This window comes from Camelina sativa, chromosome 1 (assembly GCF_000633955.1).
Source record: "Camelina sativa cultivar DH55 chromosome 1, Cs, whole genome shotgun sequence".
Classification (NCBI taxonomy): Eukaryota; Viridiplantae; Streptophyta; class Magnoliopsida; order Brassicales; family Brassicaceae; genus Camelina; species Camelina sativa.
Window position 1 is genome coordinate 13857280 of NC_025685.1, and position 27114 is coordinate 13884393.

The following is a 27114-nucleotide window of genomic DNA, read 5'->3' on the forward strand; positions in this document are numbered from 1 at the left end:
TTAATCCTAGCAAACTTCTTAGGACGTCCACGCTTTTTCCTTTTGTCAGGAACAATGCCTATGTTCTGCTTCTGGAAGTATGTCAGCAACAGCATTAATCAAACCCTTTTGCTTATCTGAGATCACTGTTAACCCTCTTCCTAATCCCAAATCTAAATCCTTTTTGAGATTTTCAACAAACCAAGCTCAAGAATCATTGTCCTCCACTCTAACTACTGCCCAAGCAATGGGATAGATTCTATTATCTGCATCCCTCCCAACAGCTGCTAGAATCTCACCCTTTAATTCTCATTTCAAGAAGGACCCATCTAAACCAATTATAGGCCGACAACAACTCTTCCATGTTTTTCTTAAAGCATCAAAACAAATGTAAAATTTGTCAAATTGTTGCTTACCAGATGCTTGAGGAATCGTGACTATCTTTGTGTGTATACCAGCATTAGAACTCTGAAGTTCAGCCTCATAATCATAGAGCCTTGCAAACTGTTGCTTTTGTGTTTTGATCACCATATCTAATGCCATTCTTCTAGCTTTTTGGCATACCCACTTAGAAATTGACAGTGTGTATCTCATCATAATCTCGTCTTTGATGTCAGTCCACCTCAATCCAGGCATTCTTCTTGCTTCATCTCTGAACATCCTCGCAATGACCCCTTGTTTCAGCATCCTAGCTTTTCCACTGATACCATGGTGGTGAGTATTGACATATGTATGAACTATCCATTTCCTTGTACGCTTGTGGGAAGAGCAATATATCTTCCACTTGCAGTTCTCATGCCTACATATAGCTGCCAGCTTTGTTGCACCCCATCTACACAGCTTGACATCGTAATTGGTCTTCAAAACATACCGCAAAAGTTGATCCTTAAAGTCTTCACCACTATGAAATTTCTGCAACAACCACAGATATGGTTCTTTATCCTTGGTGTAGTTAGACCTTGATGCCGCTCTTTCTTGTTGGTCGTATGCATCCCACTCATCGTCTGTGTCTACCACATGTTCTGATCGCTCAGCATCAAAACACTGTCTCTCAAATTCCTCTTCATCGTCTTCACCAACAGCATCTTCCTCAACTTTGTTCGTATTTGGATCTGCTTCTTCATCATCTGCTCCTACAACTTTTTGTTTCATTGTTAATTTCTTTGTAAAAAGCTTCAAACCGAGGATCAGAATCTACCCTTGTTTCTTCTATTGGATCTTCACCATTATCAGCCACTCCTCTTTCCTCAACATTTGTTCCTTCTCCACCCTCTTCATCGGGTTCTACTTCGTCATCTTCAACAACATAACCTTCATTTGGAAGAGGAAAAGGTTGTGGCATAGAGACGACATTGTCAATGTATATGTCGACTACACCACCAATACCAGCTAGAAGACACAACTCTCTTATCCCACCATCTTTGTCGTTTCCGATACATCTTGCTACACTTAAATCCTCTTGTGGAAGCTTGTACCAAACTTCTACTACTTCACCATTAACATCATTCTCTTTGCAAAATTCGCCGAATATTGACCATGTCATCAAATCAGGATCCATCAACATGTCTTTCAAATCCCCTCCTATGTAGTCAAACGATTGATCCTTCAATGCAACATCTCCTCTGTAGTGTATTCTGAGTTTCAAACACTCGAAACAACTAGACAAGAAGAAATTAAAGAGTTAGTACCACAGACCATTCAATATTTGATTCCTCAACTAATTAAACCCAGAAATCCGATATTCGATTCATCAACCTTAAAACAAAGAAATCAGATTTTCGATTCATCAACTAATTAAACATAGAAATCCGATATTATAAACCCTAAACCCAAAATTCGATTCCCCAACACTCGATTCCACAACCCTCAAACCCAGAAATCCGAGAAATTAACTAACCCTAAAAATCCCAAATGAAATCGAACACGACATACCTCATCTTTTTGGTAATCCCAGAACTAACTCGTAAACTGATTGAAATCAATCCGCAACTTATCAAATGCTTACAATCATCTCCCCTCTCAATTTTTCGCGAAGAAGAGCCGAAGAGGAGAAGAAAGAAGTGAAATTGGGATTTAAGGTTCGTGTTTCCCAATTCGATTTGGGGTAAATGGCGAAGGACACTGTTGTAAAATAACATAAGACAATTACCCACATGCTGATCACGATTAACCCGGTTTAGTAATTCCGTTAGACATTTTAACAGTCGTTAAGTCGCATGTTTGATTCATCAAACGTTTAAATGTTCAGGTTTTAATCGACAACGTTTAATTAAGTGAGGTATTCTTTTTCCAATGAAAAACAATTGGGTATTAAACGACCAAATTAAAATTAGTTGGGGTTTTTTTTGGGAATTTTCCCATTACAAAAGACGATATTCTGTAGACGCTTTAAATCTCGTCCGTCCACGTCACTATATCTTACGAACTGGAATAATCCTCAGGTACCATTCGGATATACTTCCTAGGCATCGGTCTTAACCTCAAATGAGATAAGACTTAATTAAAACCAAATCTTGTTTTTCCCGAAACTAATTACAAAATGTAAACTAAAAACATAGAAATTTACGAATATTCCAAGCTAAATCCTCCTCATAACTCACTTTATATTTTGATTCTCTCAGCTTTACATTTTACACTAACATTCTCACATCAATCACAAATAGTTCTCTATTCACTCAAATATCAATGGCTGTTCTCTCAAGCACCAAACGTGTCACTGATCCACTCGACGACGAAGCTAAAGCTCGGATCTTAAGTAGCCACGGTTGCATCCTAGACCACGATTCTCCTCGACTCTGCGAGCTTGTACACGGGTTTTTCGACGATGGCCACGAAGAGACACTCTACGACGACTCTGACTCCGACCTGTCTGAGAATTCTGTAGTCGAACGTTCCCAAGCTAGTGAGGAGATCTTGAAGATGGCGGTGACCTTCTCTGATTCTGATCCTTATTGGAATCTATTGCTAGCTCACGTTTCAAGAGCCGCGGAGGCATATTCCGGTTTTAGGTCAAGGAACAAATCTGTTTTCCAGAACAAGGTAGCTTCGTTTCTGCGAGATCTCAGCCACGATGCGGCGGTTTGTGTGTCCAAATGGAGCTCATCGGCCAAACTCACCGCCGGGAGTTACGATTTCATTGACGTCATTTACAAGCCGACGGCCGTCCGTTACTTCGTAATGTTTGAGATCGCAAGGCCGACGCAAGAATACACGCGTGTGTTGCAGTTGCTTCCTAATGTTTTTGTCGGGAAAGAAGAGAATCTGAGGACGATCGTGAGAGAGTCATGTGACGCTACGAAGCGGTCGATGAAGAGCCGTGGCTTGTCTCTCCCACCGTGGCGGAGAAGCTCTTATTTGCAACACAAGTGGTTTGGTCCATACAAAAGAAAGGTTGGATCTGGTTTGGGAGTGAAGCCTTTGAGTAATGACGCTGTAAGCTGCCGATCTTTAGGGTTTGATCATGAGGGTGCCGTCAATGCTCGTTTGTTCATCAGGACGTGACCTATATATAGTATGGAGTAGGCCGACTAGTATAACGTGTGGGCGAATAGTTGGAGAGACTACTTCAATTTATTCAATCTGAGTGATATGATCTAAATAATATTATTTTTTTCTTTTGGATTTGTATTTTTTGACCCACAAAGTTGGTTAACGCGATGTTCACATTTAGTGTTAAAAGAAAAGAAGGGTTTGTTATGAATTATTAAATTAAAGACTAAGAGGTCAAAATGTCCATCAGCATCTTAGAATGAGACCAAAATGTCAAATACTTATGTATCTGTCAAACTGGATAAAAATTATAACGGAGAATATGCCAATGAAACATAGCACATTATGTGGACAGGTTAAAATGTGAAGCATAACAAAAATTGATTGAGTCGGTACTAGTAATAACACATTTCTCTTCTCCACTTCAGCAGAGAAGCGTCCACCGCAAACTCCTTCACTTATCCAATCATGATACGTCATCTCAGCCGTTTTACCACTTCTCTCTACCGTTTAAAAACACAAGAGCTCCACCGTAGGTAGCAGTTTCTTGCAAATTAAGAAACCGGTAAGGGTTTTCTAAGCTAAAACTTCCACTTTTGACAAATCAATGCTTCTTTTTCGACTTATAACATTATACTTTCCATTGGGAACTTCTATCTTGGAATTCTAAATCTTTTACGTCTCCGATCAACTTCCAAATTTATATAGTTATATGCAGTGTTCAAGAAAGCGTTCTAGGCGCTAGGCGTTCAGCAGACTGCCTAAACCGTTTAAAATTACATAAATTTTATTTTAATATTTATTTTTGATTTTTAACTATATATATTTAAATTATTAAGTTTTATATCTATATATGTAATTATAAACATTTATATGTTATTAATATAGTTTAAATAAATGTATTTTTCTTACTTTTGTTTATAATTTGTAATTTTTTTTATTTTTCTAATAGATATTTTTATATAATTATATATATATATATANCATGTGACGCTACGAAGCGGTCGATGAAGAGCCGTGGCTTGTCTCTCCCACCGTGGCGGAGAAGCTCTTATTTGCAACACAAGTGGTTTGGTCCATACAAAAGAAAGGTTGGATCTGGTTTGGGAGTGAAGCCTTTGAGTAATGACGCTGTAAGCTGCCGATCTTTAGGGTTTGATCATGAGGGTGCCGTCAATGCTCGTTTGTTCATCAGGACGTGACCTATATATAGTATGGAGTAGGCCGACTAGTATAACGTGTGGGCGAATAGTTGGAGAGACTACTTCAATTTATTCAATCTGAGTGATATGATCTAAATAATATTATTTTTTTCTTTTGGATTTGTATTTTTTGACCCACAAAGTTGGTTAACGCGATGTTCACATTTAGTGTTAAAAGAAAAGAAGGGTTTGTTATGAATTATTAAATTAAAGACTAAGAGGTCAAAATGTCCATCAGCATCTTAGAATGAGACCAAAATGTCAAATACTTATGTATCTGTCAAACTGGATAAAAATTATAACGGAGAATATGCCAATGAAACATAGCACATTATGTGGACAGGTTAAAATGTGAAGCATAACAAAAATTGATTGAGTCGGTACTAGTAATAACACATTTCTCTTCTCCACTTCAGCAGAGAAGCGTCCACCGCAAACTCCTTCACTTATCCAATCATGATACGTCATCTCAGCCGTTTTACCACTTCTCTCTACCGTTTAAAAACACAAGAGCTCCACCGTAGGTAGCAGTTTCTTGCAAATTAAGAAACCGGTAAGGGTTTTCTAAGCTAAAACTTCCACTTTTGACAAATCAATGCTTCTTTTTCGACTTATAACATTATACTTTCCATTGGGAACTTCTATCTTGGAATTCTAAATCTTTTACGTCTCCGATCAACTTCCAAATTTATATAGTTATATGCAGTGTTCAAGAAAGCGTTCTAGGCGCTAGGCGTTCAGCAGACTGCCTAAACCGTTTAAAATTACATAAATTTTATTTTAATATTTATTTTTGATTTTTAACTATATATATTTAAATTATTAAGTTTTATATCTATATATGTAATTATAAACATTTATATGTTATTAATATAGTTTAAATAAATGTATTTTTCTTACTTTTGTTTATAATTTGTAATTTTTTTTATTTTTCTAATAGATATTTTTATATAATTATATATATATATATATAATGTTTTATGTTATAAACGCCTAAACCGCTTAAAAACCGTCTAAGCGTTCTAGGCGCTAGGCGCTGGGTCACCGCCTAGATACCGCTTAATGCTTTCTTGAATACTGGTCATATGTAAGGGATCTTTGTAAGAAACACATGATCAATATCTAATTGTACGCCTTGCAAATCCATTTAATATGGGATATCTTAACAAGATACTTTTGATTGATTAATTTTGTTCAAAAAAAAAAGATACTTTTGATTAAAATGTTGAGAAAAAGAAAAAGAGAGAGAGAGAGGTTCTCAGGGGAAATAGTAATGAGCTCTTATAAAGAAACTCTGTTAACACTTGTTTTGTTTTAAAATTTAAATTTAAATATATAATTAAACTAGGTACGGACCCGCACATACGTGCGTGATTGATTTCAAAAACTATTTTTACTATAATGTTTGTAATATATTATGTACACATAGAGTTACATATATAGATATAATTATTTGTTAAATTATTTACCGTTCAAACTTATATTAGTTTGGTTTCATCCAGTTTGTGATTTTTGAAATAATAAAGGTTTCCGCATAAAATTAAGATTCACAAAACAATATACCTGAATCTAACGTTTACTGAATTAGTGATTAATCGGAATCGTATAAAACTTGTTAATTATGAAACAGATAAAAACCATAAAAAGGATTAAAACTTCTCGAAACGAATGACCTAAATCTTTAAGCGGGTCAAACCCGTCCCGGTAGCCTTACTCCATAAGGGGTATAATATTTTTTTAGCCTTACTCCAAAATATTTTAAAATACTAACAAAAAAAAATCTAGTTATTTTTTAGATTTTGTTAGTTTCGGTTTGACATATATATTTAAGAAAAAAAAGGAAAATTGTTATTTAAATTATATTTAAAATCTATTCAGTTTTGTATGTTAGGTAATATCAAATCGAAAATTATGTTACTGAAAATATAACTAAATTTAACATGTTTACATTTATAAGTTTTTGAATTTAATTGTCCGATTTTGATGGTACCAAATTTATCTTTAATATATTTGAATTTAAATTTAGTTGGTTGAAATTGAATAGTTTGATTTAAATAGTTTGAGTGATTTTAGGGATTAAATATCTTTATAGTTAATATCATTTTATTTATACTCAGTATCATTTTACATTGTGGAAAAAAAAGTTAGTTGGAGACGTTTTCAGTTTACTTTACAAATTGATTTGTAACAATTATAAGGAAATTAAATATTGTTTAAAGATAATATCTAAATAATAGGATAAAAACGACTAAATTATAGGAAATTCTCCTTAAATATCGTCTTTACTTTTGAATATTTTTTAGTTATGTGATTATTCTTGTTTATTTGATCATCATAAAACTTTGTACTTTGATCATCATCATATTTGATAATTTGATCATCATCATTATTGATAATTTGATCATCATCATATTTTTTACCAATTAAACTGTGGATTTGATCATCATAAAACTTTGAATACTTACCGAATAAAGGTTCCCAATTGGTAAAGAATACAGTTTTTCTTTTTTTTCTGTCACTGTTTTCTTCTCCACTTTATAAACGAATTTAGGAGGATGTTCACCATAAATGATATTTATAGATGATTAGTATTGGCTATTACGCTCGAACCATGATGAAAAAAGACTCATGTAAAGCTTGGTGAAAAAAGGCATGTGAAAATTGAAGATAAGTTTGTTTGTTTTCTCTCGTGAATGTTAGGAAGAATGTATTTATAGGTGAGGATAGGTATGTGTAGGGTTTTGGCTTATGCACTTTTTATTTTGTGCAAAGTAATACAATGGCACAAAAATATAATTAATTAGAAAAATTAAAGGGATTTTGCAAAAATGTGCATTGAGCTCTGTAATATTGACACAACAGCTATTTTTGTGATAATATTTCTCTTTAACATCAGCTTTTTTTTGTGATAATGCTTCTCTTTAGTATATAGGGGATTACATTAAAAAAGCAATACGTTAATATTAAGATACACATGAGAGGTTCTAAACCAATGTGGTAGATGCTTTGACTCTCTTAGTTACATACCACGACCTTGAATGTAATAAGTTAATAACTTATATATTCCCATTGCATGAGACCTCAACTGGTTTAAGTAACATAAATCGTGAATATTGTAGATTTTCAAAATATATTTCTTAAATTATTTATTTTGGCTTATCGTTTCCACCATATGCTTGTGTTGATACGAAATTGTCATCAGCTTTATCTTGTTTGATCAACTATTTGCATGCTTGCTTATATACATCATCAGTCATCTTTGAAACTGTATTTGTTTTTTGCATATATTCTACTAATTTAAAATTTTCTTTATTTTGAAAATTCTGTAAATATACTCTATTATTTAAATTTTCAATTTAAAAATTTGAATATATTTAAAAACTAGCATAAAAATTGGAAATGTCTCTAGATTCTTGATTGGGATAAATATGAAAACATAAGCTTTTTTTAATATTGATTTAAAATAATTGATTTCAATCATTAGTAATTCTTATATTAACAAATCAATTTTTGATAAAGCTTCTATGATTCATTTAAAACTAGCATAAAATTAGTAAATGTACCCAACTCTTTTTCTATTGATACCTACTTTTTTTATTTTTATTTTAGAAAACTGATAATTACCATATTTTTCACACACTAAATATGAAAAGTATAGGATCTTTTTGAGTTTATAACTTATAAGTAAAAAAAAAAAAAGTTTTCTGTCTCTTTAGTTCATTCTTAAAATTAAAAAGTAAAAAAATCAATCCCATTTTGGGGGCTTTAGAAATGAAATTATTATATTATTAATGTTGAAGTAGTCCATAAGACCATAACGTAGTCTCTTATATGGACCGTTCAAAGCTTCCACGATCGGATGCCGCCGCGTCTTCCAAGGCATTGAACTCCCCCATTCTCCTCCTCCACGCCTTCTAGGTGCTTTCGCCTCAACGTAAACGTCGTCACCCCGGACGTCACATCCTCTAGAAACATCACGTGTAATTGTCCCCGACACGTCGAATAATACATTTTTGTTCAAACCAACAAATCACTTTTTTTTTTAATTGTTTCAGAACTAAATTGGTCAAACGCATGGCAACGAATCTCAGGCGATTTCTCGTTTCTTTACTTTTGACCTTTTTTTTTTTAATTTTATTTCACCTTTTTTGAAATCTTCCCCGGCAAGGCAAGAAGAATTAAGGGACCTTTGAGAAGCTTATAAGTTATATAATATACACATATAAGAAGTCACCTTTGTCATTGCTGTCTTAATTCAAGACAGAGCTAATAATAATTTAGACAATATGCGAGAGGGAGATGAGAAACAGAGCCGAGCTCTGGACTTCAACCGACTCGAGGTTTTGTCATTACTAGGTCGTGGAGCTAAAGGAGTTGTGTTCTTGGTCAAAGACGACGAATCTAAATTGCTTGCTTTGAAAGTTATACTTAGAGAAGCCATCAAGAAGAAGAAGAATGCTAAAGAGACTCAAGATGAGTATAAGCGAGTCAGTTTCGAGCAAAGAGTATTAAACAGTTTCGATCATCCTCTCTTTCCTTCTCTCCACGGCGTTTTATCTACCGATAAAGTCATCGGTTACGCCATTGATTACTGTCCCGGTCGAGATCTCAATTCTTTAAGGAAAATGCAATCGGAAAACATGTTCTCCGACGAGATTATCAGGTAAATTTTGTTGTTGCTATTAGACCACAAAGTCTTTCAAGAATGTTCTTGATTTATTCATTTTTATTTTCTTGATTTCAGATTCTACGCGGCGGAGCTTGTGCTAGCACTTGAGTATTTACATAATCAAGGAATCGTATACAGAGATTTGAAGCCGGACAATGTGATGATCCAAGAAAATGGGCATTTGATGCTAATCGATTTCGATCTTTCCACAAACCTCGCTCCAAGAACGCCGCAACCTTCACCGTCACCGTCTAAAACATCGCCGGCGACGACGAGGAAGAAACCTCTCTTCCGCTTCTCAAGTTTTTGTAACTCAGGGATCTCGCCGGAGGAATCGACTTCGGTGCGCTCATCATCATCTACGTTGGCCGTGTCGGATTCTTCAGGAGAAAAGTCGAATTCTTTCGTAGGAACAGAGGAGTACGTTTCGCCGGAAGTTATCGCCGGAGACGGCCACGATTTCGCCGTTGACTGGTGGTCGTTAGGTGTGGTTCTATACGAGATGTTGTATGGTACGACGCCGTTTAGAGGATCGAACCGGAAAGAGACGTTTTACCAGATTTTATCTAAACCGCCGAATCTAACCGGTGAAACGACGGCGTTGCGTGATTTGATAAGAAGATTGTTGGAGAAAGATCCTAGCCGTAGGATCAACGTTGAGGAAATCAAAGGTCACGATTTCTTCAAAGGTATTGATTGGGAGAAAGTGATATTGGTTTCTAGACCGCCGTATATTCCACCGCCGGACGACCACGGTGGTGGTAAGGGCAAAGATGTAAATACAAAAATGGACGTGGAGAATATCGTCCAAGAGGTTTTTGTAGCAAGAGAAGAACGTGAGAAACAGACTTGTGATGATGATAATAATAACAATAATGCTGAAAAAAATGGGGAATGGGTTAAGGGGTTGAATAATAATAATCACGATTTGGAAAGTGATAACAATTTTTTGGTATTTTAATTCAATTTGTTTTGTTCATGTTCTGTTACCAGAGAGAGAAGGTTTAGCTTTACAGCATCTACATGGTCCTCTATTTTTGTCTCTAACCTCTATTATAAAGTAATTTTTGCTTTAATCTATCTCTATTTTCATCTCTATTATAAAGATTGCTATTTTTTTCACTATATATAGAGAAACTCTATTTTTTCCTCTATAAATAAAGTTGAACTACTTTTTTTCTAAGGTAGTCCTCTTAATCTTTAACTTCTTTTATTTATGATTAAAATAAATAAAATAAGTAGTTTTAAGAATTAATAATATAAATTTAAGTATAAATATTTATTTTAAAATATTGAGACTACTATTTGCAAAAGATAATTTTATGAAAGTGTTACAAAAATTAAAGTAAAATGGATTAATTTGCAATTTTTATAAATAAAATGTATTAATTATAAAATAAAAATAGTATCTATTTAGAATATTCTTTTATAGAGGAAAAAAATAGGAAAACTCATTGGAGCAAAACTCATCTCTATTATAGAGATCCTCTATTATAGAGGGATAAATAGGGAAAACCATTGGAGATGGTCTTAGTGTAAGTAGAGAGGGTGGTAGATTCAAATTGTTGCTGGACCCTGTCTTATATCAAAATAGGTCCATCAATCTTTTATAAGAATAATGAAAGGTGGAAATGGTATTAAAAAAAAAACACAAAATCTCAGACATTTTTGTTGTCAAGATAATAATAACTGTTTATGGAATAGTTTATATGATTACAATAATAAAATTAACTTCTACTTAATGTCAATTTCTTCTTATCTTAACATCAGTTTGATTGAAATGAACTGTATTTCCCTTACAAACGTTCATATATATATGACTGTACAAATGAATGATCCAATGAACGCATAGAAGATCTAGAACCAAAATGAAGCTTAGCGCAAAGGAAACAATAGAAGATCTAGGACTAATATCTCATGCTCATAATCGATGGCATATATGAGAGGTAGTCAATGGATAGGTTTTTATAACATATCAACAAACTGTTAGATCAACCCGTCATGCCACTTGATTTACTTTAATGATGCTTTAGCGTGGTATAAATTATCTTTTTTGGTATGATATGATATGTTATTTACGGTAGTTAACACGTATCTGTTGAAAAAACGATTGTTTGTCTGTCTGTCTATCAGTGTATCTATCTCTTTTGTATTCTTACGTTAAAAAGATGTTTGGACATATTTATACTGAATGCATCTAAAAGAGAATTCCGTGTCCGCATATATCCGCACTAAATACATCTTGACGAGAGATGTTTGAACATATCTCCGCACTTAATGCACCTTCATAATATAGGTAATATAAAATTCTAGTTGTACATCTAAAAAGACTATGATCAAAATTTACTAAATGATTAATTTCCGCTCATCTTAACTTCAGTATAATTATAATTGACTATATATATATTCTATTTTATGTTTTTTGATTGAAAAATAAATAAAAAATACTTGTGATTTTATAGGATGTAGAGTTAATAGATTAGCGATGTAGGGTTATAGATTCGCACGGTTAAAAGTATGAGTTTTGGTATGGGCGAATTAACAGTTGTGTCATACTCCTTCATTTCACATTTCACTGGGTTGTTTGGGTTCATATTTTTTTAAAAAGGTGAATAATTTAGTTGTTTTTATAAAAATAATATCATAAACTGGAATTTTGACGTTTGGGGGTTTGGGTTTGAGCTTTAGATTAATTAGTTTAATACTATAAAAGTGTGAGTGCAGAGTGTAGAGTACACCTCAAATATATTCTTCAGTCATATCTACTGTTGGATCGACCTGCTATGCCACTTCTTTTGTTTTGTAAGATTATATGCGATGCTCTAACATGATAAGAATTTCCGTTTTAGCACAATGTGCTAGTTATGGTAGACAAGATGACTGTCGGGAGTGGCAATCTCCTCATAATGTCTAACATATTCTCGTCGTACACTCGCATCTAATAGATGCTTGTACATATATAGCTCTAGTTTGACCCCAAAAAAAAAGGATGCTTGTACATATCTGCTTTGAATGCATTTTGACGAGATTCTTTTATGTTCATATATAATTAAAATTTTGGCATATGAATGTTTTAAAACGCTTCCTACAGAGCCGTGCCAAGGTATTTTGATGCCATAGGCAAAAAAAAGATGGTTTAATATCAACAATATATATAACAAATATTACTATTATATATATATATTAGTATTTAAATATTTATAATAAATATATAAAATCTTAAGTAGAAGTTTACAGTTCCATAAACAAAAGCAATTATCAATGAATAAGAAAAAGTATGAAAAACAAATGAAATATAAATATTAGGTTAATCATTTAATATAGTTATAGTAATATACAAAATGTTTTATCTAATATATAAAAATAATTAAGAAAGTTGGATGAAGATGAACAAAGAAAGACGGATTAATTTATACCTTATGAGTGGACGTTTGAGATTTCTTACATAATATATACCCTCGTTGTAATAATTTACTTTGTTATTAGTCTCTATCTAACTTAACTAGCTAATTTAATATAATAATACATATACTAGGTAGAGGACCCACGCGTCGCGAGATATATTTAACTCTAAATTATAACATATGATTTATCTTTATTATTTAATTTATTTGACATATACGAATTTTCTTTTAAAAATTTCTTCATTATTTTAAATAGTTCAATATTGTCTTCTATATTTGCAGTATGGATTGTATTTACAGTGGAAAAAAATAATAACATAATTTTGTAATAGTATTTTATGAAACATTATTGTATCTTCCCTTATAATGCCATAACAGTTTTTATAATTATGTGTACTTAATTTTTGATACAATTGGCTGTGGTAAAATCAAATTTCTAATAATATGTATACACATCTTTACTCAAAACTATGTATTGTATAATATAATACAAAATTAGTGAATGTTTAATACATATTTTAGTTTTATACATAGGAAATTATTTTTTTAATTGAACAGAAACCATTATTTTTTCCCAAATTTTATTGTGTTTGTATTTTATAATAGTGGTATAATTTAAGGGGTATATATAAACTTAATCCAACTTAGTTTCCTACTGGGTTTTACAGTTTCTCGAGGCCCATTAGTTAATCCCCTATTCTTCATTACACATTAAAAAAAAAAACAAATACAATGGCACTTAACTGTAAATAAGTTAATATTTTGAGAGTTAATTGATAAATGGTGCTTGAAACTCTCTAATGCTGACACATCAGCTTTTTTCCCAAAGTATTTCTCTAATAATATATAGGAGATGTCATAACTCATAATCATTATCAACATATATAGGTTCCTAAAGTTTCCACAAAATATGATGCCGTAGGCGAGAGTTTCTTATCTCATAACGTAGGCACGACTCTGGCTTCCTAAAAAGTACTCCCTCTGTCTCCTAAACATTGATGTTTTGGGATATATTTTTGTTTTATAAAGATTGATGTTTTGTAAACTTCAAAAAGTAATCATTGAAAATATTTAAAATTTTGAATTATTATTGGTTTAAAATTAAATAATATCTCTTTAGTCAAAGAAAAAATATATTTAAACTTAATAATCATTGTTTTGTTAAAATATGTAAAAGTTTCTAAATCAATTTTTACAAGAGAAAGGAAGTATAATTTTGGCATTTGAATTTGACTTGTCAATCGTTTGATTGCCTCCCAAACGTTATGTAAATTATGTGCTTGAGTTTTCTAACATCATATGTGGTTTAGCTATCTAATATATTAATAAAAAATTATAGAAATACGATGTCTACTCTCTTTTNTTTTTTTTTTTTTTTTTTTGTTCAAACGAGCTAGGTCTACTCTATAAGCTCATATGTCTCAACGAAGAAGACACACCAATAGCTTAAGCGCCCAGTTTTTTTTTTTCTTGGTATATTTTACGCTCATTGAATTGATTTTGTCTCCCACTACGAATCCAACAAAGCTTCTTTTTTTTTTCCCCACAGCATATATAATACTTTTTATTAATAATATCAAGAAGGTTGTGTATGCATTTTTCCCTTTCATTGTAAGTCTAAAAAGCTCAGATTTTTTTTTTATAATAATTCAGGATAAATTCCAGGTCTATGGAGGGACCCGAAACTAATTCCTAGGCGAGGTGCAACCCACAGATAAACCTTTCTCCGGTTATTCAAATGGGCCGTAAGCAAGGGTTCATATCTATGTAGCCACATAGTAAATGTATAGTAATTCCGCATTTGGGGAGAATTGATCCATGACCTGTACCAATAGGACAATTCTTTCAATCTGATGGGAACCACTAGCCCACCACCATGTGGTTTAAAAAAGCTCAGATTTTGTTTTTGTTTAGCATACATATTTCAGTTCAGAATATAAAAGGGAAAGAAATGGTAGATGCATGAACCTTTGAGACGATTAATATCCAATGACGAATATAACTTTTTAAAAGTTAAGTTTTTTTCTCATTTTCCCTGAAGCTTTCGAATATTCTATATTTCTAATTACTTCGACAAAAAATTGTTGAAAAATCGATATCATTCAGTAACGATAGCATCAGTTCCAAACCATGTTAATTAGAAAATAATTGTCAATACAAAAATACTCCATCCGTTTCAAAATATAGGATGTTTTAACTAAAGCATTCATATTAAGAAATCTGTACTTTTAACAAGTTCAACCAATCATAAACAATACTGCATAATATAAAATACTAAACTAATCTAAAAGTTGGATAGAAACTTGAAAACATCCTATATTATGAAACAAAAAACTTCTCTATAAGTTAAAATATATAACCAACAAAATTATAACATTAATACACATCAGTTTTTTGTTTGCCTACATGGACACATCATTGTCTCAATGTTAAAATTGATTTCTTCTACTTCCAATATCCCTATCTCACCCTCTCTTTAGTGTGGTGGTTCTGATGGTCCCAAGGTTCAACACCTGTATGCCTGCAATGGTTGATCCTAATTTTGGGGTTTTTCAAGAATAACCAGAGTTAGTCTTTGATTTTATCTTGTCACCATTTTCTTACTCATCTTCACAAATCTCCACCTGAGGCAAAGATGATCAAAGCCAAAGAGCACACATTTTCAGATAGATAATACCTTGAAAATCAATCCTTTGTTTGATTCCAAACCAAACTTTACACGTTTCAGAGTAACGTCACGGTAAAAACCCTTTGGCTATACGGTTCTTGTTTCACCACAGAGAGGACACAAAACTCCACCTTGGTTTGAACATACAAACCAAAATTGATTCCCTTTTTAAGAATCTGAATAAGAGCAGCACTTAAGAAACTTTTAACACCTGCTCAAAAACATGCAACTTCAATGTCTCTGCATAAATTACAAAATGCATGAAAACCAAATACTCAGCAAACTGATCCATACACAAGACTATAATCACCAACACGTGATATTTATGTATCTTATGCAGATGCAAAGAGAGATTGTATAAATCTAAAGTCTCACTAACACATATTGTACCTATATTTTTATTGATACTTTGATTTTTCGCCTCAGGATGGCGAAGAACAATGCAAATATCACACACAAACATATTCTCATCATTGTCATATGTACAGATTGCACATCACCATGAAAATTCAACAAAAAAAAACCAAAAATGACTCTCGCACATTTCAAACAAACCAGCCTAAGACTTTACCTCTGTTCAATTAAAACCTAGCTACTTACATTACATTTGGTTACCTTATCTACATCTTGTGGAACAGGCGTAATCAAGTCGCCATTAACAGCAACAAACACAGCAATGTTAATGTTACTATTGTAACTAAAACTCTTCCCATCTTTGCAGCTTGCATTCACCACAGGATGTTGAGCAATGATTTAAGCATTTGCTTCATACATAACAATGTGCGTCTATGTTTCATTCAATTCAATCTCACCTTCTCGTATAGTGCATCAAGAGCATCAATGTTCACAGGGTAACCAACATGGAATGTATGAACAGAGACTCTCAATCATATTCTTCAATATTGCAGATTGAATCAGGCAATAGAGGAGGCAAATTGGTGGTCGTGGTAGCTTTTCCCTCCGCCGCCGCAGGAGGAGGAGGAGGTGGTGGTGCCACGAAGGATTTGGGCGGAGCAATTCCAGCCACCGAAGCATAAGGCGTCGCTATGGTCTTCCTCGGACAATCTACAAAAGTCGTCACCAGAGTTTTTTGAGCGATCGTCGGAGCAGGAGTTGGTGATGACGACGGACAAAGATTGATCGGCTTGTAGAAGTGGAGAGAGAACAGAAGGAAGCGAAGAAGGATAAAAAAACAATCACAACTTAACAGACACTCGATCAAAAAAAAAAGCTAAATTAAGCTACGATCACAACAAAACTTTAGCTGATTTAATTAAAAATAAACTGTTTTAATCAATACAATCCTTAACACTTTTTTTAGCACCACCGTTAGACATGACCTTATGGCCCTGTGTATGCTTAAGTTTTTTTGTTGCAGGCTTGTTAGTGGTACAAGATTGGTCTTCGGAATGGCACCACTAACGGTTTCGATTGACATCAAAACCTCTGTTTCAATTGGAGTATTCTTAATCGCAAAAACAATTGTACATGGAGAACAAAGAAATTTTTTCTTAATCGCAATTATGTTTTTTTCATTATTGCATTACCTACACAATTTGTTTTAGCTCATCTACCTATAGTATGTAGCACAATCATTAAAATACATCGAAGTTGCTAAAATAGATTTTAAAAAAGCATGTAACTCACAAGAAGTCACTTATTCAATAAAAAATGCAAACAAAGTCAATGTTATCAAAGCCTGCATGCTAATGATTCATTTAACAATTTAATCAACAAGTAAAATCTAAAAACAAATACCATTTAACATTTATCATTTCCTTTATAACTTACAAAATCTTAAAATAGATAGCCAATTAAATTTGAATAATACAATTAAGCATTTCATGTACAGTAAAAATCCTTCTATGTTCCACATCACGTTTATCATTAGTTAATAATATTCATTTGTGATATTAACAAGTTATGATTAGTTAAGTTATTCATTTCTTTTGTTTATTTTTGTCAACGCTTTGATATTCTAAATTTGAGAACAAACCATACAATTGCTTCTCGACCAAAAAGAAAGAAAAAAACCATACAATTGCTTAATTTATAGTTCATTCTAAGAATGAGCTACGTTAATCTCTCAAGCCTGTGTGGAGGATAAACATCATTTATTGGATTCTTGGAGCAACATACATAAACTTTACATATTATGAAACAAAAGTTAACATATGTCTATCTTATTGCATGCATTTACTACGAATATAGATGTGATTTCTTCTACGGTGATGATTACAGTGTTTAAATTTTCGTTAAGCCAATTATACAATTAAATTTATCCGACTTAAAATTTAAACGCATAACAAATACTACGAAGTTACAAACCATTGTAGTTTTTTTTCAATACATTTTNAATCTAAAAACAAATACCATTTAACATTTATCATTTCCTTTATAACTTACAAAATCTTAAAATAGATAGCCAATTAAATTTGAATAATACAATTAAGCATTTCATGTACAGTAAAAATCCTTCTATGTTCCACATCACGTTTATCATTAGTTAATAATATTCATTTGTGATATTAACAAGTTATGATTAGTTAAGTTATTCATTTCTTTTGTTTATTTTTGTCAACGCTTTGATATTCTAAATTTGAGAACAAACCATACAATTGCTTCTCGACCAAAAAGAAAGAAAAAAACCATACAATTGCTTAATTTATAGTTCATTCTAAGAATGAGCTACGTTAATCTCTCAAGCCTGTGTGGAGGATAAACATCATTTATTGGATTCTTGGAGCAACATACATAAACTTTACATATTATGAAACAAAAGTTAACATATGTCTATCTTATTGCATGCATTTACTACGAATATAGATGTGATTTCTTCTACGGTGATGATTACAGTGTTTAAATTTTCGTTAAGCCAATTATACAATTAAATTTATCCGACTTAAAATTTAAACGCATAACAAATACTACGAAGTTACAAACCATTGTAGTTTTTTTTCAATACATTTTTATATTTTTTCATTGTGTAAATCATAATTTTTATGATTAATATAATTTCAGAAAATTAAAAATCATATATTTAACATCAAATGTATTTAAAATGTATTAAAAACATCCCGTGACATCGCACGGGTCTAACCTAGTTTAGTTAAAGATGTTATGTATGTAGTGGAAGTCTAAACCAAGTAAATTGCATACAAGGTTTTTTTTGTGTGTGTGTGGTGGTGGTTCACAAGTTGGTTAATGTGTCGTGTAAGAATGGGAGAAAATAGTAACTACGCCATTTGAGTTTCATAATTTGTGATTTACCATAATTAAGAAAGTGTGAAAGTAACATTTTCTATTTAGAACATAGACGGAAGTTTTCCTTTAGCTGGGTATCTCGTTTTGTGATCATATGTTACAAGATGGCACTGATCAATTCTTTTAGAAAACCATATATAATTTATCAAATTATATAAACTGGATGTATAAAGATGCATGAAATCAAATTCATTTTTTATGTCATATAAATATATAATACAATATAGTGTGTAATGAGGTCCGGTATAATACTTTTGAAATTAGAAATATTATATAAGGTTATTTTTTCTTTTAAGACTTTAACATCTCATTATTTCATTAATTAAACAGCAAAAGGATGATACAAGTAGTTAACTAACCAAACATAATTAAGCTTATGTTCTCATGTGGTATAAAAGCTTATCTTTACAGTATTTGTGATTTGTTATTTGTTTAGAAGAAAATAGGCGCAGTTAAAGGCAAGGATGACGACAGTTACATTGAAAATGTTTTCCAGGGGCTGAAGGTATGCATATAGATCTTCCTTTCGGTTGTTTCTTCAAACACAGAGACTCACACTCACGTTGTTTACAATGCTCCAACACTTACGTTGGCTTTTTTGCTCCACATTTCCAACCACTCCTGTTATAATAATACGTTTGGAATATAAATTTTAATTTATGTATACAGAATGAAAAAGGTATTATTTTATCTTCTTATAGTGAAGATAGATGTTTCAAAGAAATTTAGGTATATCCATTCAGAAAAATGTAGTTGCAAATAATTAATTACTATTAATAAAAGGGACAATTTGAGGCTTCTCAGCCTATCCACGTCAGCTTCTGGAACTTCTTTCTTAGGCCACATCACCTTAATACTCTCTAACTAAGACTTACATTAGGGTTAGCTCATATCAAAATGATTTAAATGAAAGTCGAACCGTTCTGCCTCCCATATCCTTTTCTTAACACCGTTGTTGATTCTAATTAAATTTCTAAAGATAAAACTTATGTCCTTTCATCATGTTCGTTCACCGATGTAAATCATAGGTGGAAGAGAGAAACAATATTGAAGATTCACGTTTCTCCCTTTCCTCGACTCAGCCCGACAGGGATCTTCGTTGGCAAGTACGTACATCAATCTAGAACAAAAATTACCGTTCCTTTTTTGCAGGCTTATTGTTGTTGGTTCAACGGAGGCAACGATATACAAATGCTAACGTTTGATCCTAATCTTCTTGGTGCCTCTAAATCACTAATCTTCTTGGTTCATGTAAAATTATGCCTTTTTGGTGCCTCTAGATCACTAACCTTCTTGTGTCGAATCCTCTGTTTTGCTACTCACCTAACTGTGCACTTATCAATTCTTAGGAACAACTACAATATATGTGAATATGTGATCTGCAATACCCACCATTTAGAAGTGATGTCTCAGATTTGTTGATTTCCTTCAGCAACGGTTTAGATTCTATTCTTCCACATGACTAAGTTTTCATTTTGAAAAGTCTGATTTTTAAAATCTACAAGTGAATCCAGTAACGTTTAAGTTAATCAATTGAGTTCTCAAGTATTATCTCTTACCCCGTTCTCTGAAATTTTAAATAAATACAAAATAACAATACTTTTTTTTTTTGATAACAATACTTTCTTGCAGTTTCATTTGCGGTGAATTATCTCTCTCTATCTAATGTAATATGCATACAGTGTAAAGTGGGCATATTGAGAATGTAATGGACACTTTGGCATAAGTTTTGTTGTGTTATTTGATTGTCTCGACTCTCAAGTCCGCTTTTTGGTGTTTCAAGAGGCACTAGAGATTTGTGTTAAACATACACATGAAGATAAGATTACAAATACATGATATTTCTAATTCTATCCCAGGTAATGTAATTGTTTTCTTCTTATTTGCCGTGGAGTAATATTAACTGGGATCTTTAAAATTTAGTTGATCATGATGAGAAATAGCTTCCGTTTTGGTTCTTGGTGCGTGTACTAGACATGAGTTTTATGTTTGTGATTTTATACTCTCAAGGAAGTAGCAACTAACAAAAACCGCTACAATAATCGATTGATCTTGCAAAGTCAAATTGAGATGCCTTTAACAGATCAACATTATGATTTACAAATCACTGTGTGACTGTGTGACTACTATAAAAGAAACATAAGGTTTGCATTTTTATCATCATCAAATAGAAAACTACCAATCAATTATTTTTTATGGCAAACAGATTATACTTTTATCAAGTTTTCCATTTTTCTCCTGCATGTCCTCAATGTTAAATTGTGCTTCTAATTAAAAACGGGAAAATCACATTTTAAACGTTCAAAGTGTCATTGAGTAGCACTTTAAACCTTGAGATATTTTTACTAACACTATAAACCTTTAAAATAATTTCACTAACACTTTAAACCTTAAAATTAATATTTCTGTTTGTACCGTCACGACAGATGACAGAACAGTAATATCCGTTAACGTGAAATAGTTAAACTATGCTGGTTTGATTTAAATACTTATTTAATTAATTTAATTTAATTAAATTATTTATGAGGATTGATAAAAAAAATTAAAAATACATCAAAGCAAAAAAAAAATGAAGAATCAGAGGTAAGGTTAAAACATTTGACAAATGTAAAATTGAAGATGACAATATATTTAGAATAATCATGTGAAATTTCCAATGAGAAGTCAATCAATTTGAATTAGAATCCAGTAGAGATGCATTTATTAAAAGGATTAATAATATGAAGAGTAACGTCGTAAAAGTTTTGTTTACAATGAAGATGAAAACAAATTTATTTTTATCTTTTTATTTATTTATAAAAACTAAAATTAATTAAAATTTAAATTAAACCAACATAGTTTAACTATTTTACGTTGGTAGATATTATTATTCTGTTAATTTTTATGGCGGTACAAAAATGAAAGTTAGTTTTAAGGTTTAAAGGGTTAGTAAAATAATTCTAAAAGTTCAAAGTGTTAGTAAAATAATTTTAAAAGTTTATAGTGTTAGTGAAATTCTCTCGATGTTTAAAGTGTTACACAATGACACTTTGAAGGTTTAAAACTTGATTTTCTATCTTATAGAATCTAAGTTTTTCTGCGGCTAACTTAAATATATGTTTTTATTGTTAGGTTGCATTGTCGTTGCTTCTGCCGTTAAGAAGAAGAATCAGAGGAGGTGGTGGAAGCTAAGGGAAATTATGGTTGTGGATAGGCTGATGTAACGTGTAAACGATTTTTGCCAGCGACTGTCAAAAATGTAAGCGTAAGGAATCATAGTCACATTGTTTCTCGGAGTTCAAGTATTTTTACATTTAAACGTGTAAAATCACACTGTTTCTTGGTTTTGTTGTTTTAGTGTTGAAGTTAACATGTGTCGTCTGATCATATCTTTGCATTTTGAAGTTAGAAAAATTGGTATGTGCAGAGAAATATACATTTAACGATATGTTTCTCAACCTGTTTCAATGTCTAGAATGTCAGATGATGATATCCTAAGAAGTATTATTTTGCTTCAAAAATAAAAGGTCAGGTCCAACCACAGTGGAGCGATTAAGTGTAAACTATTATGCTTTTTTATCGATCCAATAATATGTTAGTCGAATTATGAGCTTCAAACTGTTATACAAAATTGTAGGTATATATTTCCATTAGCATATTGCATATATGTCAGTTTAAAATCTAATTATATGACGTGCATTGTCTTAAATTTGGGTTTATGTTGGACTTCTAACTAAAAACTAATTGACAATTAGTAGATTAGTCATAACCCTTTATATATTAATGATAGTTTTATCAAACTTCAGATGTGAGACTTGAATTGTATTCCAATAATCTTCCCTTCAAACCAAAGATCATATATGAGATCTTAACACGCCTCCTCGAGATGATAACTCCATCTCGAACCGATCTCACTTGGACCGATAATAAACCCCTTTTTGGGCCCTCATTACTCGGGTTAACAAGAGGCATGTCTGTATCCACTTTTCTAGGTCCACCAGAATTTTTTTACCTTGAGCTCTGATACCATGTTAAATTTGGGTTATCTTGGGCTTCCAACTAAAAACCAATTGGCAATTAATAGATTAACCATAACCTTTTATATATTAATGATAGTTTTATCAAACTTCAGATGTGAGACTTGGATTGTATTCCAACACGGCCAAATAAGTAAATAAATGATTTAATTTTACTATACTGCTTTGTAAAAAAACTATCTCTATCAACATATCCCAAATCTCACACAAAAAGGACATGTCGTTTTCAAACAAGAATATAAACAATTGTAAACTTTTTACCGAGAGAGATAAAATAGAAAAATACCATATACATTATAGGACATGTAAATGAATTGTAATTTCAAAACAGAATACACAATAAACAAAAATAAGAATATGCTAAAACAAGAAATAGTACCATAAAATTTTTATTAATCAAGATATTAAATACAACATTAAATGATTTTCTGCATACATAATAGACAAAAAACTAAAAACAAAACTACTATAACTAAATTAAAAATAAAATTGCCAAATACATACCGGGCATAGCCCGGACTAATCCCTAGTATATTAAAATAATTTGAATGTATCATATAAAACTATACCAATACTTTTAGAACAATAGCTGTAGTTTGAGACACGTGTCTATCAGCGAAAATGGAAAAAAAATGTTAAAACCAATGGAAATATGTATAATCAATTGATATCACAACAATCTTCGGGGGTATCTTAAGACCATTGAAATTTATAAACTAAGAAATTAACCAAATTGTGAAGAAATTTCAAAATATCTTTTAGGTGGTACAAACAATTTGAACTCATTTTCTAGTCAGGTCTAATACGTATGGACGTATGGTACAATAAAAAGCTGAACTCGATGTTACTGAATTCTAAATTAAATAATACTTGACACAAATTTATTTAACATCAATGTATTGATATATATTTTTTTTTTCACAAATGATGTATATATTAATTAAATATAATCGTTACAAAGATTTTGAGCTAGCCATGGTGGCTTCAATACAGAATCAGCATAATAAATTTTGTCAATACAACCATATTTAGCTAGAGCGTGTTCAACACTATTACATTCTCTGTTTGTGAAGGTGAAAGATACTTGTTTTAGTTTTGTAGTCCATAGATGTATATCTTCCAATAGATTAGTCAATGAAGCATTCAAATGTTGACCATTAACTAATTTTATTAAATCATTACAATCTCCTTCAAAAATGATAGATTGGTAGCTCTTGCACCAAGCCTGCTGTAGTGCCACTAATAGTCCCTTAGTTTCAGCTTCTAAGGCAGAACCTGCATTGTTTAGTCTAGAAGCTTCCCATGCCAACGATTCACCATGATGATCACGGAAGATCCAACCACAAGTGGTTTGATATGTTTGGTTGTTAAAACCTGCATCAAAATTACACTTGATGGATGGGTGTGCCGGTAGTCGCCGATTCATTGGTTACCCTTTGTGTGGTATTCTGACTCGGTAACGAAATTTGCATGGTACTGGTCCAGTCTTTGCATTCGGATTTAGCGAGTAAAACTGTTTTAGTTGCACTCTCAAAGTAGTTATTGAAAACCAAATTGTTCCTTGCTTTCCATACACGCCAAAATAGATTGAAAGGTAGAAGTGAGTCGAAAATGTTAGTGGTTTGTGATAATAGGGATATTATATAAGAGATGGTTTCCTCTGCAGTAGATAGTAATCGATCTAGATTTGGTATTGATATTGATATTGTAAAGAACTAATTTGGTATTCAAAACTCGTTTATTAGGAAAAAAATATATATATGTAATATTAGACAATACTAAATGTCAATACAAACCTAGTACAAGAACTGTGATGACAATAAGAACGGTGAACGAGAGTTGAAAGGATTTGCTCATCTGAGATGATAGAAATGAATTGATAGTTCGTTGAAAGTTATTAGAAAAAAAAAAACATTGTAGGTATGATCTATGTATTAAAAGAGAAGCATTCTTAAAGAAAAGAGTTTTGTACCCAATTTATTACTTGCCCTTAATATTCTATATTATTACATAAAACTGCTATTGCTATTCAATTTATTTATATACACAATATTTTATTCCTATAAATTCTGAAATTGGTAAATATTATTCAAATATTTTTCAAATATTAATTAATATTATCCCCTACATGTTTTCAAAATTATTTTCAAAACCTATGTATTATATTATAATAAAAATAATAACATGAGATGTAAAAAATATATATTTAATTCATATTTTCAAAAATATAAATAATATTATTTCTTATTGTTTAGAATTTTTGGACCAAAAAAAACTGAAATTAATTTTGAATAATAGATACTGGAAAATATTTAAAAATAATTTGACGGCATCTTAATTTATTTTAAACTATAAAATATTTAAAATTATGCAAATCCTAATTTTTAGTTTTCCATATAGAAAATTTCTGATGTATAAAACTAACATATATTAAAGATTCCTTAATTTCAAAATTAACATATTAAAAAAATATAAAATCTTCTATATATTTAAATATTATTTCTTAAAAATTTCGAAGGACGGGTTTTTATAGATAAAAATATAGTATACCCCTTATGGGGTATGGCTACGGGGACGAGTTTGACCCGCTTAAGAATTTAGGTCATTTGTTTCGAGAAGTTTTGTAACATCCGCGAACCAAAATCCCGGTTTGGGGATGTGCATCGGTCGATGCTGGAGGCGTATTGGTCGATGCAGGTTCAGTTTCTGCGTTTTGACTTAAGTTAAACGCTGCGTTTTGGGCAAAGGGAAAAGAAAAAACCTTAAATTGTTCTTTTGTCTCATTAGTCGACTTTAGCCGCTTTTGAGAGAAATAAAAGAGAGAAAGAGAGTTCTTGGTGTTCTTGAGTGTTCTTGGTGATTTTTTGGAGTTGGAAGCTGTTTCTGTAGAGATCTGTAGCTGGGATCGTTGTAGGAGCTTCTTAGGAGCGTTTTCTTCCTGTGTTTGGGTCAGATTTCTTTTGTTGCGAAGGTAAGTGCATGACCATGGCTTATCTAAGCTGGAGATTCTATGATCTGTTTGTTTATGTGTTGTTTGGCTTGTTAGAACGTTGTTTAGGTTCGTGTGAGGCTTTCTTGTGGCTTGGGATCGAGTCTTGTGGTTGCAGGAATGAAGATCCGGTGAGAAGCTTCGGGGAAAACGATGCTCGGCATGTGCATCGGTCGATGCACTTTGTGCATCGGTGATGCAAGTGCGAGGACGACGCGGTTTGACCTAAGAGCATCGGTCGATGCCATGTGGAATCTTCGGTCGATGCAATTAGGGTTTCCGCGTGATGTCGAGCATGCGTCGGTCGATGCGATGGAAACATCGGTCGATGCATATAATGCGTCGGTCGATGCAGTCCCCAGGTGGTGTCGGTCGATGCAGAGTCTGGTTTGTTTGTGGATTGTTGTTTGTTGGTTAGAGTATCTCTATTGCTTGTGTGTATAGCCCAGTAGATGGGAGGATTACCTTACTGAGTGTTTATAAAATACTCATGCATTGCAATTTGTGTTTGTGATGCAGGTAAAGGCAAAGTGTGATCGTGGAATCAAGGCAATGAAGAGGAGGATGTTCTAGGGACTCGATTGGATGTTGTCTGGCATTGCTAGGTTGCTAGAGTTGGGTCATTAGAAACATTGCTAGGTTGCTGGTTTCATGTTTTCTGATTATTGGTTATTGGATTATTGTTATATTTGATTAATGGTTATTATTTCTTGGATTTTTATTGGTATTGGTTATTCCGCTGTTGGTTGTCATTGTGGTTAGGTGGCTAGTGGGTATGGGACCACTAGTTGTAATTATTATTATTATTATTCTTTATTATTTAAAAAAAAAAACGGGTCAGGTAGTTTCAGTTTGGTATCAGAGCCCTTACGGTTCTAGGTTTGGGTTCACTAGGTTTCTGTTGTGATGCTTGGGATTGAATGTCTTGATTGATTATGTGAGTTAGTCAATTGTGTGTGGCATGGAGTCCTAGAACATCCTCTTCAAGCCTATAGTGTGATTCCATGGTGAGTTTATGATTTTGTGTTATGTTAATTGTGTGCTTAGCCTTCTGTTCATGGTAGTGCAGATGGTTAGAGAGGATGTTGTTGCTGATCGTGGTCGTGGTCGTGGTCGTGGACGCGGACGTGGTCGTGGATGCGGACGTGGTCGTGGTAGGGGCAGAGTCCCAGTGGTTAGTGAGGCTGCGGACCAGAGTGTGACAGCAGAGGGTGTTGGCGAGTCGCAGGGTGTCCAGAGGGATTCCATGAGTGTGGCCGGAGGGGGCGGTGTTGATGCTCCAGTAGCCGGTGATGTTAGGGCCCCAGGTGTGGGAGTCCCAGTGGGTGGAGTCCCAGGTGTCGACCTTGCGGGTTTGCTGGCACAGTTGATAGCGCGGTTGCCGCCAGTGGCACCGGTTCAGGCTCAGGTAGGGCCACCAGTGGTAGCGGAGGA

The 27114-nt window shown here is 32.7% G+C and overlaps 2 protein-coding genes and 1 pseudogene across 2 annotated transcripts; 2 read left to right on the plus strand and 1 right to left on the minus strand.

Moving 5' to 3' along the window:
* On the plus strand, window positions 2508-3656 carry LOC104790070. The gene has a single exon (XM_019228048.1). It carries the CDS (start codon window positions 2665-2667, stop codon window positions 3478-3480), a length of 816 nt encoding a protein of 271 aa, XP_019083593.1. The 5' UTR covers window positions 2508-2664; the 3' UTR covers window positions 3481-3656.
* LOC104790078 (serine/threonine-protein kinase OXI1-like) lies at window positions 8897-10435 on the plus strand. The gene is made up of 2 exons (XM_010515780.1): window positions 8897-9333; window positions 9415-10435. Exons 1-2 carry the CDS (start codon window positions 8957-8959, stop codon window positions 10298-10300), a joined length of 1263 nt encoding a protein of 420 aa, XP_010514082.1. The 5' UTR covers window positions 8897-8956; the 3' UTR covers window positions 10301-10435.
* LOC109126538 lies at window positions 19128-24548 on the minus strand (annotated as a pseudogene).

What these genes read in the sequence shown, in the direction of transcription:
- LOC104790070 (XM_019228048.1), top strand. Translation starts at nt 2,665, where the DNA reads ATGGCTGTTCTCTCAAGCACCAAACGTGTCACTGATCCACTCGACGAC.
- LOC104790078 (XM_010515780.1), top strand. Translation starts at nt 8,957, where the DNA reads ATGCGAGAGGGAGATGAGAAACAGAGCCGAGCTCTGGACTTCAACCGA. An exon ending in TTCTCCGACGAGATTATCAG is followed by an intron (nt 9,334 to 9,414) that starts GTAAATTTTGTT and finishes TCTTGATTTCAG; the next exon opens with ATTCTACGCGGCGGAGCTTG.